At 48.8% G+C, this 18685-nt stretch overlaps 1 protein-coding gene across 1 annotated transcript in view; it reads right to left on the bottom strand.

Moving 5' to 3' along the window:
- VPS8 (vacuolar protein sorting 8 homolog (S. cerevisiae)) overlaps positions 1-18685 on the bottom strand; it is a gene marked incomplete at its 5' end in the record, with an annotated part of 61394 nt that overhangs the window by 1793 nt on the left and 40916 nt on the right. Inside the window, 4 exons of the mRNA XM_010182636.1 lie at positions 8967-9135; positions 9646-9815; positions 11062-11142; positions 18131-18213. Coding sequence (XP_010180938.1) covers positions 8967-9135; positions 9646-9815; positions 11062-11142; positions 18131-18213 — 503 coding nt within the window. The remainder of the gene's footprint in view (positions 1-8966; positions 9136-9645; positions 9816-11061; positions 11143-18130; positions 18214-18685) is intronic.

Consider the following 18685-nt stretch of genomic DNA (forward strand, 5'->3'; position numbering starts at 1 on the left):
CTGCTTCAAGAGGCATCATTTACATATCCCAGGGAGAGATGACAGAGCATCACAGATTCTTGTAGGTTTGTTCCATTTTATCACATCACAATGTTTCTATTTTGGATGTTTCTGCTCATATTCCAAAGCAAAAGCATCATCAAGAAACCACCAAAGGACCCAGGGAGAACAGCCTCCCTCGTGAGCACCAATCTGGCATCTGTTGTCTCTGGAGATCTATTTTTAAGGGAACACTCAATGTTCATTCTCAAATATTTTCCTCAAAATACATTTCCCAAGGGCTGTTAACCCCAAATGCTACTGTCCTACCAGTGGGTGCTGACTGAAGCTGCATTTCTTTTAAACTCTTTGGCAATGGACCAAGCTCAACATGAGGAGCCTTCAAGGAGTGCGATGGCCAGGAATTGAGGCAGAATCGAGGACCTCTTGGAGAAGGCTCCTCTGAGCAGCCCTGCCCAAAGTGGACGAATGAGCCATGGTGTGCAACAGGTTGGGTCTGGAGGCATCTTTGACTCAAGTTTTAATCACTACCCAAGGAAAAAGGGAAACCTTTTTTGACTGCAGCTGTGCAATGAAATCAGCTGAACTGAGCTGCCTTGAAAGGTTACTGCAGACAAACCCAGAGCAGAAACCCTGGGGGAGATGAGTACGGCACCACGCAGAGCACCAGCCCTGGCGTCCCTGGACCACACAACGCTGCCCCCCGCAGCAGCCCCCTGCCCTGCACCGGCAGTGCCTTCTGCGGCCCCGAGAGCCCCGCTGTCCCCAGACCCCAGCAGAACCCTGGTCTGGGGACACCGCACCCTTGGGTCACTCTTCTCGCGCTCGCCCAGAGCACCTCCTCTCTTCTGGCAGCTCCTCCATCACGTGCCCCCCTTCCTGCTCATCTCTGAGCACAGCACAGCCCCAGCAGGGTCTGGGCACCCACCCCTTCACCCTGTGAACGTCCCAGAGATGGCTCAGGGCTGGCGAGACCAGGAGTGCTCTGGAGGAAGATGATGCCCTGAACCCACCATGAGTTTCCTGAAGACTGAATAATTCCATTACTTTCCTGAAGCCACATGCATTTTGCCTTAGAGGCATTCATTAGGTAGTCGGAGAAGAGAGAGGTGTCTTGAGTGTAGATCACTTATCTGAAAGCATGTGCTCAAACTAATTTCTTCCCCCTCCAAGACAGATATTGTAAATAACTATTTGCTAATCACCAATCAAGGAGCCAAATGTCTACACCGTACAAGGCACAGACTTCGACCGAGAGAGCCTACAGCAGCAAGGGTCGGGTACCTACAGCTGGAGGTTGCACAGGCACCTCCACAGGGCTCGCAGGTCATTCTTGCTTGGGAAAACCCAACAAACAACAAAAAGCAAGGAAAAACTGCTCCCTGCAGTTACTGAGGCCACAGGCTTTCAAGGCAAGGAAAATGCAACATAATTGGCCTCCCCTCTTCTGCTCTCTCTGCCACATGCACGTAACTCTCAATCAGACTGTTCTCCAGGCTGATGAGCTGAAATATTGCAGGCAATTCTCTCTGTTGCCATGGAAACAGCTGCTGCCAGGCCCTTTCCTTCTTCAACCGTGCCACTAAAGGCATGCGTTCACCCAAGGCTCCGGGAAGGCTCTCCCAGACCAGTGCCAGCACTCAGGCAGCAGCGGAAGCCCCTCGGCTCCCTGGCCCCCCGCAGCACAGCCTCTGCCCTCAGTGCCACGGCAGGGCCGGCTCGGCACCCTCTGCAGCAGCACCAAGCACCTCCGTACCTCCAAATCCTTCCGGCCCTTCAGAAAGGCCTCAGACCAGATGCAGAACCCAAGAGACACAACTCATCCCCTTTGGGATCTGGGCCAGCAAAGAGAAGAAAGGTTCCTTCTCATTTTACAGTTCTCTTCAGTCCCACCACTATAATGCTAATCTCTGTTGCACATTTTGCTTGCACATATTCCACCTCCCTCTGGTAGTCACCACACAGCCCTCCTAAGCCTGCAATTATCTTTAATTTAACAGCTACAAAATTCATCATCAGCCAGTGCTGAAGCAAAGCAGATCATACAGCAGTTGTAAGCAGAGGCACTGCTAGCAGTCACGCCAAGAGAGCCATTGAAGTGCTGCCTCTCGGAGCCATACCTTCCACAAAAGACAGCACTCCATCAATTAGAGCATCAGAGCACCACATTACCCCAGGGGGCTGCTCTGTAACACAGGGCAGGGGCAGCCACAACTCCTGGGGATGGTTTTGGGATTCCTAGGAACAAAATCAACACCCATCTCCCTCATTTACAGAGCCGAATGCACAGGCTATGGACACAAGTCCACTTTCTGCCACTCGTCTCCTGCAGTGGACACTGATTTCACCATGGCTCACAGGTGAGCCTTACACAGAGGTTCTCAAATCCAGTTTTTAATCTGAGCTGAGGCAGTTACTCTAAAACTAAGTAAATCATGTTCCTCACGATAAGGACCTGCTGTTCTCATAGTAGTCCCAGAACTTGGACCAACCAACCAGAGCAGAGCAAGGCAGGCAGCCGCCCTGACCCAAAGTCTCTAGAATGACACTAACATTACAAAATTGTTCCTGACCTCCAGGAAACCTCAGGACATTCCTTGCAGAACAAGAGTTCTGCAGAGTAACTCACCACTGAGTACGGGGCAGACACAGTCTGGGTGAGCTGGAAAGAGCCTTCCGAGTCTGGGCAATGCGGCAGAGAGCAAACCTTTGCTGGGAGCAAGTCCCAGAGCCGCTGCAGCTGCACTATGGCAGCAGAACACACTGCTTTGGGCCTGGCCTCCAGAGCCCTTCAGTGCTTCCCTCCACTAGCACGCCCAGGAGCAGAGCCCCGGCAGTGGGCTCTGTGCCTGCTCCTGTTGGGATGCCAGGGCTGCTTCATGCTGACTCACCAAAGCCCCCGCAGAGCAGCCCTCCTCCCCAGCGCCGCTGCAGCAGAACTGATCTGTCACACAGGTCTGTGCTGCAGCTCTGTACTCCAATCGCTTCAGGAGCGGAATGGGAAAGGCAGATGTCTCTCATTTCCAGCTGAACTTAGCTGAACTTCGGGAGCAACCCTCCCACTCCAGGCAAGGGAGACAGGTTTATTTGTGCTCTAATAGACTCACCGCTGCTGCAGCATGAGATACTGCAGTGGCTGAGGGCAGAGGAAAAAGGAGAACTGTCTGTAAATACTGAAAAGACACCGGTGTATGTCCATCCTCCCTCTGCCAGCTGGTCTGTTCAGCAGCTCCTGCTTACCCCAGGCACTGCTGGAATATTCCCTTGGATATCCGCTGATGCCTTCAGCCACAGGAGCAATAACACTGCTCAGGATTAATTAAACAAAACCCACACATTCTCACTGGACACTGCTGGCTTCGCAGGCAGCACGTGGATTAAACATCCCTTAAAGATGATGCACAACAGGCCTGGTCTCAGTTCAGTGAACCCAAGACGACAGAAGCATCACATGAAGACAAAGACTTCATTTTCTGAATGTGAGCAAAGGAGGCCATTAAACAGCGTCCCACGGGAGCCAAAAGGTGCAGCGTTTTCTCAGTGCCAGTGCTTTGGGGAGAGAAAGGGCAGGTAAAGATATGCAGAAGAAGGAGCAAGCCCTACTTGGTGTAAGAAGGATTAGTGACCCTTCCTACCTGGGGCTTATTGATAACATGACCCCAAACCCTACAGAAAAGCCAAGCGGATGCCTCTGCTATCTGCCCCCTTTGCAGCTCCTGACACCTGAACAGCAATCTGTTACTGCTGTTTTAAGAGGGAGGTTTATCATGTGCTTAAGAACAACTCTGGCCCCGGGAGCCTGGCAGCAGCTGCCCAAGCCTGCCGATGCTTAGTGCACAAATAAACCAACAAGACAGAGTTTTCACTGCACAACGTGAGGGTAAGAGGAACAGGGAGGGAAGTGGGATGTGGAAAACACAGCTTTCCATTTAAGGGATTTACAAGAGACAAACGCTCATCCAACACCTGCATTTCTGAAACCCAGCCTCCAGAACAGCCAGGACACCCTTGGCTACAGCCAGCACCACTGAACCAGTGCTAATTCCCGCTCAGACCCTCACGCCTGGGGACTACAAACTGAACCAAAACTTCTATTTCTTGGACTCGTTTCCTTCAGAAGAACAGCAGAGGAAAGGACAGACTGCAAGCCTGAAATTTCACAATGAAGACGTACGCAATGAGCTGTGCCAGCTCCTTGGAGAACAGATACGTGACTGTCGAGCCCTGTGCTGAACGCACATAACTATTGGCAGCAGGCACTGATGCAGTTTGTGGGAATACCAACAGGTTGCAACAGTGCAGCATCTGTCACTGTATTTAAATGAGTCTGTTCTACAGATCCTCCTGTTTTATTAAAAGGGAAGACGTTTCCATCAAACCGTAAGAACAGCTTTTTAGAAATGGAGACGTAAAGCAAAGCGAAATCACCCACTGAAGTTACGCCATCTTTTCTCTAAGCAGGACACACTGCATCCCGGGTGATCCCAGCAGCACAGGTCTCACCAGCCGTCCCTTCAGGCGGTCTGCGATCAGCCGCGTCTGCTTCGTGTCAGCATCGCACGGGCCCCGCAGCGCACGGCGCTGGGCTGCGGGCAGAGGAAGCGTCTGTCAGGCTCCAGACTGCTATATGGGAAGGCCAGGGGGAAAAATGACAGTTCAGCCTGATTTTCTAAAATAAAACCCCAACAGAATAACCTAACCTATGAAAAGTCCAGGAAAACAGTCAAGTTTGATTTAAAAGCAGCTAAAGGAAAAGTGTGGTTTTGAAATGAGTGTTTTTAAATTTGTATTTTGTTTTCAGCTTTAGCTTTGGTGCCAGTCCTCCTCTAGCTGCTAGTTAAGGACTCCCACACCGAGTTTTCTTCTCGCTAAACAGTTTTTGTTTCCAATGCGCTACAAGAAATCTGAAAGCACAGATGTTCTGCTGATGAGAAGCCAATGGTACAAAGCGTCTCCAGTTTCTTCCTCACGGGGATTTCCTACGCACTGTTGAAGAAGTTAAGGAATATGCCATCAAAACCAACTGCAAAGCTGAGGCTCTGTGGAGGAAAATGCACAATCTTGCAATTGTACAGAACGCTGGTTATCTGCTTGGCATCATTGTGAGGAGAAAAATCACAGCTGGATATTTTTCAAAGTTACAAAGCCCTTGGAAAATTCTGGTATTGCTGGGAGTCAAGCTAATGACTGGTGGTCACCATTGCACTGAAAACAGTGAAATTGCTTCTGTCTACTGACTGATGGAGGTCACGTAACATTGGTCTAGCTCTAAAATAAGTGCTGGTGAACAAAATGCCCTAAACCTTCATTCAGACGTGCTGCAGAGGGCCATTCACATCCCAGTTAGGCGATGCAGCAAGGTACCAGCACCGCTCAGCTCCGAGACGGATGGAAGGCCGTGTTGCAGAGAGGGACGCTGGTGGCAACTGCAGAACAGAGCTCAAAGGTAGAGCCTGAAACCGGATTAACTACGGATCACGTTCATTGTCTGTCCTGGCGTGACTTGACAGGATTAAACTCCTGAATAAAACATGTTTGCCATCTGGACAGCACTGACAACGGTGCCCCAACTCACACACAATTTCAAGCATGGAATAACCAGAGCTCGACAGCGCAGGGGCTCATGGCATCTTCTGCAGAGCTCACAGCCCAAGAGCCAGGGCTGTGTTCCTCTCCCCGGTCCCTAGTGTGGATGCTGGCAGAATAACTGGAGAACACAGACTAGCTCCCTGTAACAAGGAGAATTACCTTTGGAGATCAACGACTGAGATAGCAGGACTACTTCACTTGCGTATTTAGGCAAGAAGCCCAGCTACCGTGTCTTCACTTAATACGCCTCAGTTAACTTCAAACACCACGATGCAAAAAAGCACTGAGTTTTCAATTGGATTTAAAAAAAAAATCACCACAAACACACAAGCCTTAAGTTCTTTTAACACTCATTTATGGTATGATAAAAGGTTAGGAGGACAGGAAAGATGATCAGTTTAGACACAGAAGATTACCCCTGGGAAGACAGCAGGGTTTAGGGGCTAACACAGAAAGCACAAACTTTCGGTAGCAAAAGCAGAGGAAAAGCCTCTTTGCCCTTCTGTCGCTGTACCCCATCACTGGGGCAGAATGCCTCAAGCCCTCACGGCAGCAAGGCTACATTTAAATAAGTGCCATCACCAGATTCAATAACGGTTCAGTGCTGGCTTGTGGTGCCTCTCCACCTCCCCCAGTTTCAAGGCAATTGCTACAGAAGTCATGCATGCAAAGCAGGGACAGAGAAAACACTGTCTGTTGGGCTGTCATTTCACATACAAAATCTCAGCCACGTTGCAGAATACAAACTGACAGCCTTTGTTTCAACAGAGCAGAACTGGTACTATGAAACGCACTCCAGATGCTCAGTGGCATTTCTCAGTATGAATCTATTCCCAATTCTAGGCTTGCTAAGAAAATAAATACCTAAACTGAAGATGTCACTATAGAAAAAAACAAACCAAACCAAACAACACATTCGATTTTGCAGAGACAGAGGAAGCTTTCAGGGTCCTCAAGGCACACAGCAGCGCCCTCCCCATGGATCCATGTGCCAAACACCCCTGAAGCGCCAGAGCTCTGCGGGTTAGGGCTGGCAGCACGGCCGTGTCAGCACCGCCTCCTTCTGGGCTTGCCTGTGGCTGTCTGCAGAGACACCGGCTATGGAGACACCAGCAACTGACCAACACCGACCCCGGGGCTGCCCCGTGCCCGCGGGAGAGCAGGGAAGGCCTTCAACCAGAGAACTGAGCACCAAAACCTGATAAACAGAAATAAACCCTTTCCACGCCCTGGGGGGACCAGAGGCCTTGGACCCCACGTGAATGTGGTTCAGGTGTCTCCCCTCTCCTCCAGCCCCTTTGCCTGCCCACCCCTCCTCTCTCCAGCACCATCCAGCAGCTGCTGCAGAAAACGCACCTTTCCAGCAGACCTCAATCCTGCCCGGGACAGACAGTGTTCCAGCAAAACAAGCGTGGGGAGCTTACCTGTTTCCAGGGTAATTCTCTGCTTAAATTCCCTTTCTGCTGCAGACCAAACCCTGCCGCATCGGCATGACCAGCCTGCCCAGGCCGCAGGTGTCTCCCTCACCCTTATGAGTTTGGTGGAGCCGGGGAACACATCCCCAGACTCTGCACTGAGCGTTCCCAGCACCTTCCCCAGAGGAAGGAGGCTGCTCTGTGGCTCAGGCTTCGGCCTGGCCAGACAAATCCTCGCCTCACAGAGTTAATTAACACTACTGAGCAGCAGCTGCGTTACACAAACTTCCTGGAGAAGCTAGAGACTGTACAGCCTTTTGCCAAGTCTAAATATATTCAGCTTTTTAAAGATTTGACTGCGCAACAGTTTAATCACATGTGAGTACAACGGTTAAATATTATAATTTAAATACATGGGGAACATCACAAACTTGGAGAGGATCTGGGCCATGAGGAGGAGGTGCTGCGGGTTGAAGCAGTGCTGGGGCTTCGATGAGCACGGGACAGGCAGCAGGGAAGCACCCCATTCAGCTGGTCTGGCACAGCCCTGTTCCTGTGCTGTAACCCCTTGACTGCCCCATCCAGGCTCTCCACGTCTCCCTTCAAGCCCAGCGTCCCAGCCAGCCCCTGCAGACAGCTCAATTCAATAAAGGGAAGCATCTTCTCCTCCCTGTCCCGAACACTCCCACATCATCTGGAGCATTTTCCACCTCATGCTGCTGCTGGGTATCCCCATGGTATGTGGGGAGACACTGGTTCTCTGACTGACCAGCTCATGAGAAGCCCAGGGATAACCAAGTTAAAGGCGCTGCTATAAAATGTCGGGCACTTTAATGACGAATGTAGTTTTAGTACTTAATTTTGCCTTTAGCTTTTGAAATTCAGCCTAGTCTGTCGCACCCATTTGCCCACATTCCTTTGGAGCAGAAGTGCAGAGGGTAAATTACGGGGCTGCCTAACTTTGGAGCCAGTATCTGTATGTCACGGTAGCAGGACGGTACATAAAATGACGAGCGATTGTGAGCAGACTGCTTGGACCACCGCTGATTCTCAGTCTTCTGGGAAAGCTTTTCTTTCTGTCACCACGTGAGAAGCTAACACAATGTGACTGCAAAGATTGCATTGTGCTCCACACACTCCTCAGAGACCAGTTTCCCCAGGTCTCCCTTCAAGCAGGAAGCTTCCTTTCTTTGTTAATACAGAGGCTGATGGAAGTTGACTAATGCTGTTAGCATCTTTGATCAGAATTGATTTGGCAGAAATTGAAATAATCTGCTTGAAGAAAACTAAAGTACTATAAAAAAACCATACTCCAAGATTAAATTACTTTGGTTTTAGAAGTGGAAAAACATTGCCTTGCATGCATCTGTGCGGTGACAAATGCACAAAGTACCTCGAAGCATCCAGGAACAAACCCTCACCAGCGAGCACCTTTGCTGGAACACAGGGTGGAGGAGTTCAGCACCCCCAGTGCAATATCCCCAAAAACCATCCCAACAAGCTACCTGCAAGGTTGGCTTACAATAATAGCACCATGGCAGGGAAAAGCCAGAAGAAGCACACATTGAGCCTGGACTTCTGTTTGAACTGGGCATGGCGACACTTCCTCCACAGAAATACGACTACAAATACAAACCAATTATCTGTTCTTTCACCCAAATGCAGCTGCATCGGCCTTGTTCACACACAAGCTTCTTTAAACATTGTGCAAGCACTTAGCAACTCACAGCAGTTCCAGATCTTTTACCCAGAGCCAGGTTATCTGCTAGGAAGGTAGAACGGAGGCTCCACAACCCAGTCACAAGGAACACACCAGGTCAGAACACAAGTTCTATATAAAACACAACTACAAACGGTTTGAAAAGAACTGTCCCAAATGGCCCATCCCAGGCCAACAAAGCAATGAAGCCTCTAAGAATTTTGGTAAGTTTACCTGGACAGAAACGGCCTCACAAACCTTACCTGTGCCAAGGATGCTCCGCTTCCTCTCTTCAGCTCCGACAAGTTCTCACTCAGCTTTCCTCCCTTGTTACTCGAGTTGCACTTATAGCACATCCACCTCATCAGGCCCTGGGTGACCGTCCCGCACTCCTTGCTCAGCAGACACAGCGAATGGTACAAGTGGCCACAGCTGCAAGGAGAACAGAGCTCTGCTGGGTGCTGGAGAGCAGGGTTCCAGCCCCACAGCTGTGCCTTGGAGGGGAAAGCACTGGAGAACAAGGCTGCTTTGCTGTAAGTACACATCAGCAGTGTGTACGCTCCCTTCGCACCTTAGCATTTCCAGACTTGCAAAAATAACAGTGGAGGCCATTTTCTGGTACAGTTACAGATTGTAATAGTAAGGTAATCATGACCTTGTGTTATTTTACAGCAGATTTGAGGTGTACAAACACAGGCAGAGCAACCCCGGGTGCTGCAGCTCCACAAGCCGCATTGCTGGGAGAGCAGCTGAGCTGACAGACACCGAGCAGTGCTCTCAGAGCTGCAACTCCTTCCAGCAGAGACACAGCCACATGCAAGGGAGCAGGGACACAGGAATACAGATGTTACTTGTGCAAGTCAGACACCAGCAGCTCTTTTTTTTCCCCTTCTTTTCTTTGAAAACTACCAAGGTGACCACAGCTGCGACCCTTAACTTTACCTGAAAACAATGATTTCATCAGCGGTTTCTTGCCTTCTCTTGTACTGCTGTAGACAAATGCAGCAGTAATCCTGCTTTGGGGTAAGCCCTCTAGTGACAGAAGTTCTTAGGTGACACAGGGACCAGTGGAGGTCGTGGTTTAAGAGATTCGTAGTTGTCTCCAAAAGGGTCTGTGTGGAAGACAGCACACAGAATAACTAGGTCATTTTGTCGTCTCCAGACTGCAGAAACTCCATGCTGATCCATTCTTCACAACAAGCAGCTTAGCAGATTACTAGGAGCAAAACCAACCCAACAAAATTGCTTCTCTTTATACGTTTTCTAGCCACTGCCCTCAAAATACTTATCCCTTCACCACATGTTAATGGAGGCAGTATCTTTCCACTCTTAAATAGATATGTCCTTTATTGATTTTTGTCAAAGAGCATTAAGAGAGTCACGGTAGGCTCAATTTGTCATCTTCCATACCAGACCGCCCTCCTTTCCCCCTGCACCTGGAAAGCGACTGCTTGCATCCTCCACTCCAGGAGAAACGTGCTGATAAAAATCAACGTCCAAACACACTATCGAAATTGAAACATAAAACCAAACCTCTGAACCTCTTGGCTCCTGATTCTTCCTAACCGAGACTTCTATTTCTAAAGAGGCAAAAGCAACACTCTTATTTTTCAGTGGCTTCTTTCGGCAGCGCCAGGCACAGGTGCCCTGGTCCGTGATCTATCAGTGCTCACAAGAGGCTGCCCCAGCGGCTCACAGAGGAGACCTTCACCAAGAACCCAACAGAGATGATGGCTCTCTACACTGAGCCCTCCATGGTAAATAAAGCCCTTTCCCATTTTACTTTCCAATTGGATGCTGCTGCATGGAGGCCTAGGATGGTGGTGCCACGTGGTAGGCAAAACAAGGGAGGGTGAGCTTGGAGGAAGACTACACATTCTGTTTTGGGGAAAATGAGTTTTAGAGACTGGGATTTGAGACTGGGCAGAGAAAGGCAGGAATGAGAGGTGAAACTGCACCAAGTGACAAAGGAAGTGCAGCATTACCGTTGGGAAGTGGCAGAACAGCCTAATTTAAAAAGCTTTTACTTAAAACCACGTAAAAAGACAAAATATATTGTTTTTTATCCCTAACTGCAGGATGAGCTGGAGAAAAAGCAGATGTTTATCTTTCCAGTACATTGAGCATAAAACTGAACTACAGAGGTGCTCACTGTGTACCTGCCAGGCCCTTCACTTGCAATCTGTGAGCAACACAAAATCATTCCCCTTCCCACAGTCACACAAACATAAACCACTTGCACACCCATTTACTTTGTCCTGCAGAGAGAAAAGGCAAATGAGAGTCAGTAGAGGGCTAGATAGCTAAAAGTAATCCCTGTGTGCAGCAGTGGACAGAACAGGAATGCATGCAACTTACTTGCTCATAGTTAAAAGTGTCCAGCATTCCCAGGACAAGTCCTTGAATTTCTCCAAGTTTCCCTTTTCCGTAAACTGGATCCTGTGCAAAGAAATCAAAAGCTGCAGCTGAATCACAGCATAAAACCACTCTGGCTTTTTTATAATCACTTTTTTTCTCCTCCAGATTGGCATCAGGAATGGAAGTTATGACTCCAGATTGAAAAACGCTGTACATGCACGAGGACAGCAGAATAATCCTATATATTGATGGGGTAATTGGGAAGTAATAAAGCTGAGTATATGACAACAAACATCAATACTAATTCACTGTGCTTGGGTCAAAAGACTTCAGATGTGACCTTGGAAACTTCGCTCAGGAGATGCAAGAGCTGACTGGAACATGCAGATGAGGAACGTGGACCAACACAGCAGAACACACCCTGAGGACACAGGAGCATTAACTGCCACGGGTGTCTGCAGGCCAGCGCTCCCGGGCTGCCCACAGGGCACGACACTGCTGGGCCATGGTGATTTGCCCCCGAGGCTCTGTGCACCCACAGGTCGCCCCTGCGCTCGCCCAACACCCCCTTGGCTGTGGTGTGGAAGAGCACAGACGCAGCAGACTGTGCAGCTGCACAGAACGCAGCAATCCATGGCAATCCTGGTCTTGTGTCTCAGATGACGGAGCATCCTCAGGGGAACAGGGGCCTGAGGCTCTTCTGCTGCTGCAGGGACGATTGCCACGTGCCCCGAGCAGCTTTAGTGCTGTGTCCAGCACAAGTGAAGTGTTGTGGTACAAGACATTGCCCTGGTGCATCTCAACCACCTTCCTTACGCCTGCTCCAAACCAAACACTCCCTTCTCCTCCACAGCCACCCTGGCACCCTCTGAAGCGTTGCTCATTGCGATGGGGAGGGTTAGATTAGGTATTAGGAAACACTTCTTCACCAAAAGGGTTATCAGGCATTGGAATGGAGTCACCATCCCTGGAGGTGTTTAACAGACAGGTAGGATGAGGAGCTTGGAGACATGGTTTAGCAGTGGACATGTTACGGTTGGACTCAATGATCTGAAAGGTCTTTTCAACCAAATAACTCAATGATTCATTGCAGCACAGGAACGCTGGTCCAGGCTGCATCTCCTTGCTCTCAGGTAAGCACAGTGGTATTTAGCTAAGATGCCCTGCAGGATATTGACTAAATGGCTGGGATCCAGCCAGTCCCTGTGTGTCTAACAAACGGGGAGCAAGGAAGAGGCAGGGCAGCAGCAGGATCTACTGCAGGATCCATGCCGTGCAATACAGCTTCAGCTCCATCTCTGCAGCATAGACAGTGTGGTCTGCAAAAAAGCAAGGCTGTGCCCTCCCCACTCAAACTGGCACCAGTGAGGCACACACGTGCCGATCGTCAGAGCGGGTCTATTGGCAACCAGGGGAGTTCATCTTTGTGTAACGCACACATCCCAGAGACTGACAGAGTCACTGAACTGGACCTGGAAAGAAGCATTTTGCATGGGAGGCAGTGGAGGGATGCAGGAGGAGGCCTGCTGGAAGCCCAGAGGAGCCGATCAGTGCAACGGGTAAGGCACTGTTGAAAACAGAGACAGACCGGCAATACCTGAGAAGGAAACAACCTAGAGAGAAGAAAAATGATGGAGACAGTGGAGACTGGAACAGAAGTAGCTGAAAGGAAAAGCTCTGGCTGAGAGGAATGAGAAAAGGGGTTGGAGCAAGGCTGACTCCATGCTGAGCCTGAGAGCGAGGGAAAGAAAGGATAATCAAGAGTGAAAAAGCAAGTTAACAAAGACAGCGAAAGTAGCATGGAAGTTACACTGCAAGATGCTCAAATCACCAAAACAGTTATAGAAACTAAGTCGAGCAATTTCTGAACAACAGTCTTCAGAGGAAATGTGACAGGCAGAAACGCCAACGTTCGAGCCTAAATAAAAACATCACTGAGTAAAACCACTTGAGTCGAAACCAGCTGCAGAGTTGGAATACACAGAAGAGCTCAACGTGCTGCAGAAGCTACTTCTTTACTAAGTGAGCAGCACGGCCTCAAACAACACCAAGTTTTCTTTCTGCATGCATAATTGAAGAGCAACCGCATAGAAAGTGCACTACACTGAGTCACCATATGAATTATGGAGGGCAACAGGGAGCTCGGGACTCCCCATGCAGCACATATGGGATCCATAACATAGAACATTTTTGTGTCCACCAGATATTTTTCTAAAGGACTCAAGTACATGGCCAAGGAAACTCAAACAGGTAACACAAGAACTGTACAGATGCTGCCATTTACATACAGCAACTCAAACTTCCCAAGCTGCAATGAAGACTTTCAAAGGAACTTGTTTCTCGTCTGGATAGAAATAGAGGAGGAAGAGCAGATGTGAAGAAAGCGGAATAAAAGAGTCACTCCGCAGCTTTGCAGAGGAGGAACACGAGTCCGAGACAACTTTCAGCTGCTCAGTTTTCCTCAAGCCACACTTGACGATCTCTAAAAACACAGCAGGCAGGAAGAGAAGGGACTTTTCCCTAAAGAGGAGCACTGGGAGTGAGCAGAGCTTGCACCGAGCCTGGCCATCACGTACGAGTTCACGCATGTTTCCTGCCAGCAGCCGCTAGGACAGAGCTCCACAGGCCTGGGCTGCAGCTGCCTCAGTGTGAACTCCAGAGCCGGAATTCCTCATTTTCAGCAAGTCTAATGCTTTCTTCCAATTTGCTGCTTTCAGCCCCCACAAAATTTACAGCCACAGGAGCCTTGTGGGATCACTTACTGTTCTGGAGGAATACGTTTCACCAATTCCACCTTATAAAACGTGTCTCAGTTTGGAATTCACGCATGCTCCAAACACGCCATATGAGAAGACATGTTACCAACAGTGAGCTGCACCATGCCAGGAACAGATGACAGTGACAGCCTCCAGGCTGGCATTTCTCTGGGGACACGGCAGGCCAAAGCCGAACCCGCTGCCCAGCGCTGCCCACAGCCAGACCAGGGAGAGGTAGCGGGTGTGCGGGTACAGACCTGAGGGGGCAGGTGTCTAAACCAGAGGTGCTCTGCAGCCTTTCCACCAGTTCCATCTCCTCCAGCTCCCACCTCTGCCCATCTCCAGGAAATAACACTTGCTGACAGCCCTCACAGAGCCGTGCCAATGAATGCACTGTGAACCCAAAACTCATTCACGTGCAGCTCGTCCCATCCGCAAGGAGACAGAGCAGCGATTGCACATAAAACTAATCCCAGCAGCGACCTTCAGGACTGGAAAGAAAACACAGCCAGAGCCCTAAGTGGGGATGGAAAAAATGCAAGCAAAGGCTTTCTGGATATTTCTGCTCCCAAACTGTAACAGTTTTGAGATTCCTTCCTCACCTTGGGGGTCCTACAGGTAGATTTTACATTTCTGGCTCTTCCAGTTCTCCATTTTGTAGGAAGCATCAGCTGCATCTACTTACAAAACATCCATGGGGGATTACAGCTTTGTAAGGGAATTAACACACAGCCTTTCAGCCCTCCTCAGACAGCATTCGCATCCTTAATGACAGGGAATTTTTCTTAATGCTCAAGAGGATTCCTCTAGTATCTCTCTTAATACGGTTATTTCAGACTTCCTATTTAATAAATAACTTTAAAACGTTATTAAGGATGAGCAAGAACATAAATATATCAATCACTATTTCATACGACTTGAATTATATAAAGCTGAGTCAATGTGCTACAATAGGCAGATGCTGGGAACCTACCTGTTTTCTGAGCGGTGTGGAGTCTGGGCACAGCCCTTTGCAAGGTGCCCTTTAGCAAAGCATTTTGGTTGCAAAGTTAACATTTGCATAAGGTATAATCTGTAAGCACTTAAGCCCAGAAGAGGAAGAAAAACAGTCCACTAAAATTGGAATACTCTAATTCCTTTTCAGAAAAGGCAAGATAATCTACCTCAGTTTATTGATGTCATCCACCTTAAAACAATCCCCCAGATAATTCCTAGGCAGCTGTTGTACCTTCCGGACCCACAGCTCCAGCACATCGGTGCTCTGTCACCACGACTTGGCCTCTGCTGGCACAGCTTCTGGGGGCATTTTCGGACAAGAACCACTTACAATTCTGGGTTTCACATAAATATTTTGAGGGCTTGGGAAGGGCTGTATGTTCTCCAGGGCCCAGAGGAGCTGGTTTAGGAATTTACTCATGGTCATAGTTAAAATAGCACATCAATGATGTTTTGAACGAGGCCCTACACACTGGCCAGAGCCAAGACACAGTTTGGCACCAGGGTTTACCATTTTACGTGGCTTCAAAGAGCAAGGACACAGCTTTGCAAAAGGAATGCCCACCCAGGGCAGGCACAAGAGAGACCTCTCCAGCTCCCAAAGCTCTGGGGAAACACCACGTACACACACCACACCGCTATTCGTTCCCCTAGGACACTTAAATGGCATTCCCAAACAATTCAGGGCAGCAGATGACAGATCACACTGCGCAGGGAGGCAAGAAAAGCCAGTGTTCCCTGCTGTCTAACACAGGGGGTTTCCTTCCTGATCCCAAACAGCAAGGGTTCAGAGCCCTGAACACCTGAGCTGGGCACCCAAAGACTTTGCCAGCGGTAAGACACTCATCACCACTCCTCATATCAGCTTCCCAGCTGAGTTCAGAGCGACTTCTTCCAAGGGCCAAGCTGTGCACCGAAATAAAACCCAAAGAAAACCTCCCGCAGGCATCCAGTGCAAGCCCTGAAGCAGCAGTTTAACACACCACCAGCAAAAGTGACCTTGAGCAACAAAATCCCAGACATCCAGAGATAAAGGTTGGAGTGAGCGCAGTGTGGCTTCAAGCGCAAGAACCAAGGGTGCAGTGAACGGTCTCGGCAAGGAAGGACGTTGTTCCCAGCTGCAGAGCTCTGCGGGCCCAGCACAGACAAGCAACAGCGGAACAACACCCCATGTCCCAACACCCGGAGGATGACAGGTCTGCAGGCCCAGCACAGCATTTTGCTGTTAGGCCAGCGGGAGAACAGACTGCAGACACGTATTGCAAACCTAGGTTCTGATCAAGGGAAAACAAAAATGTACAGCAGTCTGGCCTACGATTCAAAAAGCCTAAGTGAGATTCAGAGCCAAAAATCCACCTTACACTGGCCAGTGTCTTCTAAGGGTCATAGCCAGCACGTCCAAAACTAAGCTGTCAGAGGAGTGCAGGGACAGAGTGACACCCTCTGTGCTGCCCACAAATGACCCAGGTAGGATCTCTCATTCACACACCTCTCAGGTGTTCACAAACACGTGAATGAATGACATCAATAAAAGAATGAATGTTAAGAGGCAAAGCCAACTTAGAGATCTTGTAAATAAATACCACCTTCCCTTCCAAAGGGGGATCTTCTACTGAGTTTTATGACACTGTTTTCCCTATGCCCATTTCTGAGCTACAAGGTACCAATTACTACTCCTGTTTTATGAAGTTCTGATACTAATGTTCTTTACCTGGAATTCAGTCCATCTCTCTGAATGCATTTTAAGAAGCCATCATATCTCCCCATTGTTACCCTAATCGTAAAAAAACGAAGTCCAAAACCATCATATGCCTTTCTGAATCTCTATTTTGTCAGACTGAATTTGTAAGGCTGACCAGGGAAGCAGAACACACAGGAACGACGTCTCCCTGCCTCCAAACCCAGAGACCAGAGTTCCACAACACTGCTTTAAATCACGCCCTCCACATCTCTGTGCCTGGTAAGAGCCTTTTACCCGGTGCACCGCAAGCATCCCGATATCCTCTGCAGTAGAGCCACCACACCAGCACTGCACTGCACAACTGACAAAGACATTTCGCTCATCTGCTGCCTCCAGGACACGCACGCCTGCCTCCACAAAAGGGTTTTCTATTTCTGCTGAAAGCTCACTCTGTAAGAACGGAAAAAGGGGATGAAATGGTTGAAGACGCAAACAAGAATTCCTATTCACCCCAAGGGAGAACGGGCTCTTCCCTCACCCCGCATGGCCCCTGTGCTGCCGTCACAGTGGTCACCGGTTTGCCCAGCAAGGAAACCCCTGTCAACCTCTGCACTCACTGCAGACACTTCCTGCCTACACCAAACACCAAAGCAAGCCTGACAGGAAGCTACGCACCAGCTAAAACTAGATTAAATACGTTATTGGAGAGGCATTAAGTTTGCTCGACACTTTCCACCTTTGATAAAACCACATTTCATTTGATCACACTTTCTATCCACTCTTTTACAGCATCTTTCACTGTCTTTAATTATGATTTTTTCCAAAATCCAAGACTGTGCATAACATTAATATCAAACCAATAGGTTTCTACAGGTATGTGTTCACCCTGTAAGCCCTTTTCTACATTCTCTTCTCTCATCTAGAACAGAAACCCTGAATATTCACCACTCTCAACCCTTCAATCATTCCACTCCACAATGCAGACAATTCCTCCAATTCATTCTCTGCAGTTTTCAAGGTTTGCTACTAAATCCCAACCTCATCTTTCATCTGTTTTGCAAATCAACAAATCACATCTGCTTGTGAGCATTCAACCCAAGATCCCATCTTGAAACCAGCCCTTCTACAAGATACTTGCTGCTCACTGACAAACATCTCCAAAATAGGAGATGCACCATCAATCAAAACAGCCTGGTCATGATCTTTCTCCAATGCCTACAAACTTGCTTTCAGTGTTTTCCCAACTGCTCATTCCAGACTTCACTAAACGGCTTTCAACACATTTAGTTCTGAGTTTTGAGAAATCCATAGTGGCTTTGCCTTTAGACTGCTATGTTTCAGTTCACGTAATTGCAACCTTTGAGATAACATTGTGTTTGGTCTGCAGAAATTACCTCAATTATCCTCTCTCAGGCCTCTGCATTCCCACATCTCCCACATCAGGAGTCTCCTAGGTCATCCTGTCGGCTTTTCCAGCTTATATTTCACCAACTGAACTTACACTGAAATACTGAACCAGACAACCAGCTCGTCTGGTCTCTAGTGACCCGGCAGCTGCTCTTCCCAATAAGTGCAATAACTTCCCAATAAGTGCATGGCACAGCTCGGCTCAAGCCTCTCCTCTCCAGAAACTCACCTGTAGGATCCTCTGCAGGATGGAAGGCAGAGCGATAAACGTAGCCATGTTGTTCAGCACTTGCATCGTCAGACTCTTCAACGCTGAAATAGCAAACAAAGCCACCAGCAGCTCATTAGGATCCAAGGAGCAAAGGGACTGGTCTTTCAGGTTAAGGGGTTTTATTTCAGTTCACAATTTCTAGTTTGAAAACCACTTTTATATCTTTGTCTGCTGCACATTGTGCACTAAACGCACACGGCTTTTTCCATCAGAAGGTATATTTAAGAGTTTTCAGTATCACGATGTCTCTCCCTTCCCCTCCCACACCCTACAGTAAACATTTACATTTTGAGACTTATTTTGTACCGCTGTCATTAGCTACCAAACACCAATTTGGATGCCTTGCCCATGTTACAATCCCACAGACTCTCAGACGTCCTAGCATTAACCTTTGCATGAAGCTTGGAGAGCTCAGGGGCTGAGGAACAAAGCAGCAGCCAATACTCAGACATGCTTGGACCCAGCCATTCAGCTTCATTGTGGGGATAATTAGCTAGTAGAGGTGTTTGGTAA

Source organism: Mesitornis unicolor, unplaced genomic scaffold (genome assembly GCF_000695765.1).
Source record: "Mesitornis unicolor isolate BGI_N332 unplaced genomic scaffold, ASM69576v1 scaffold51304, whole genome shotgun sequence".
Taxonomy (NCBI): Eukaryota; Metazoa; Chordata; class Aves; order Mesitornithiformes; family Mesitornithidae; genus Mesitornis; species Mesitornis unicolor.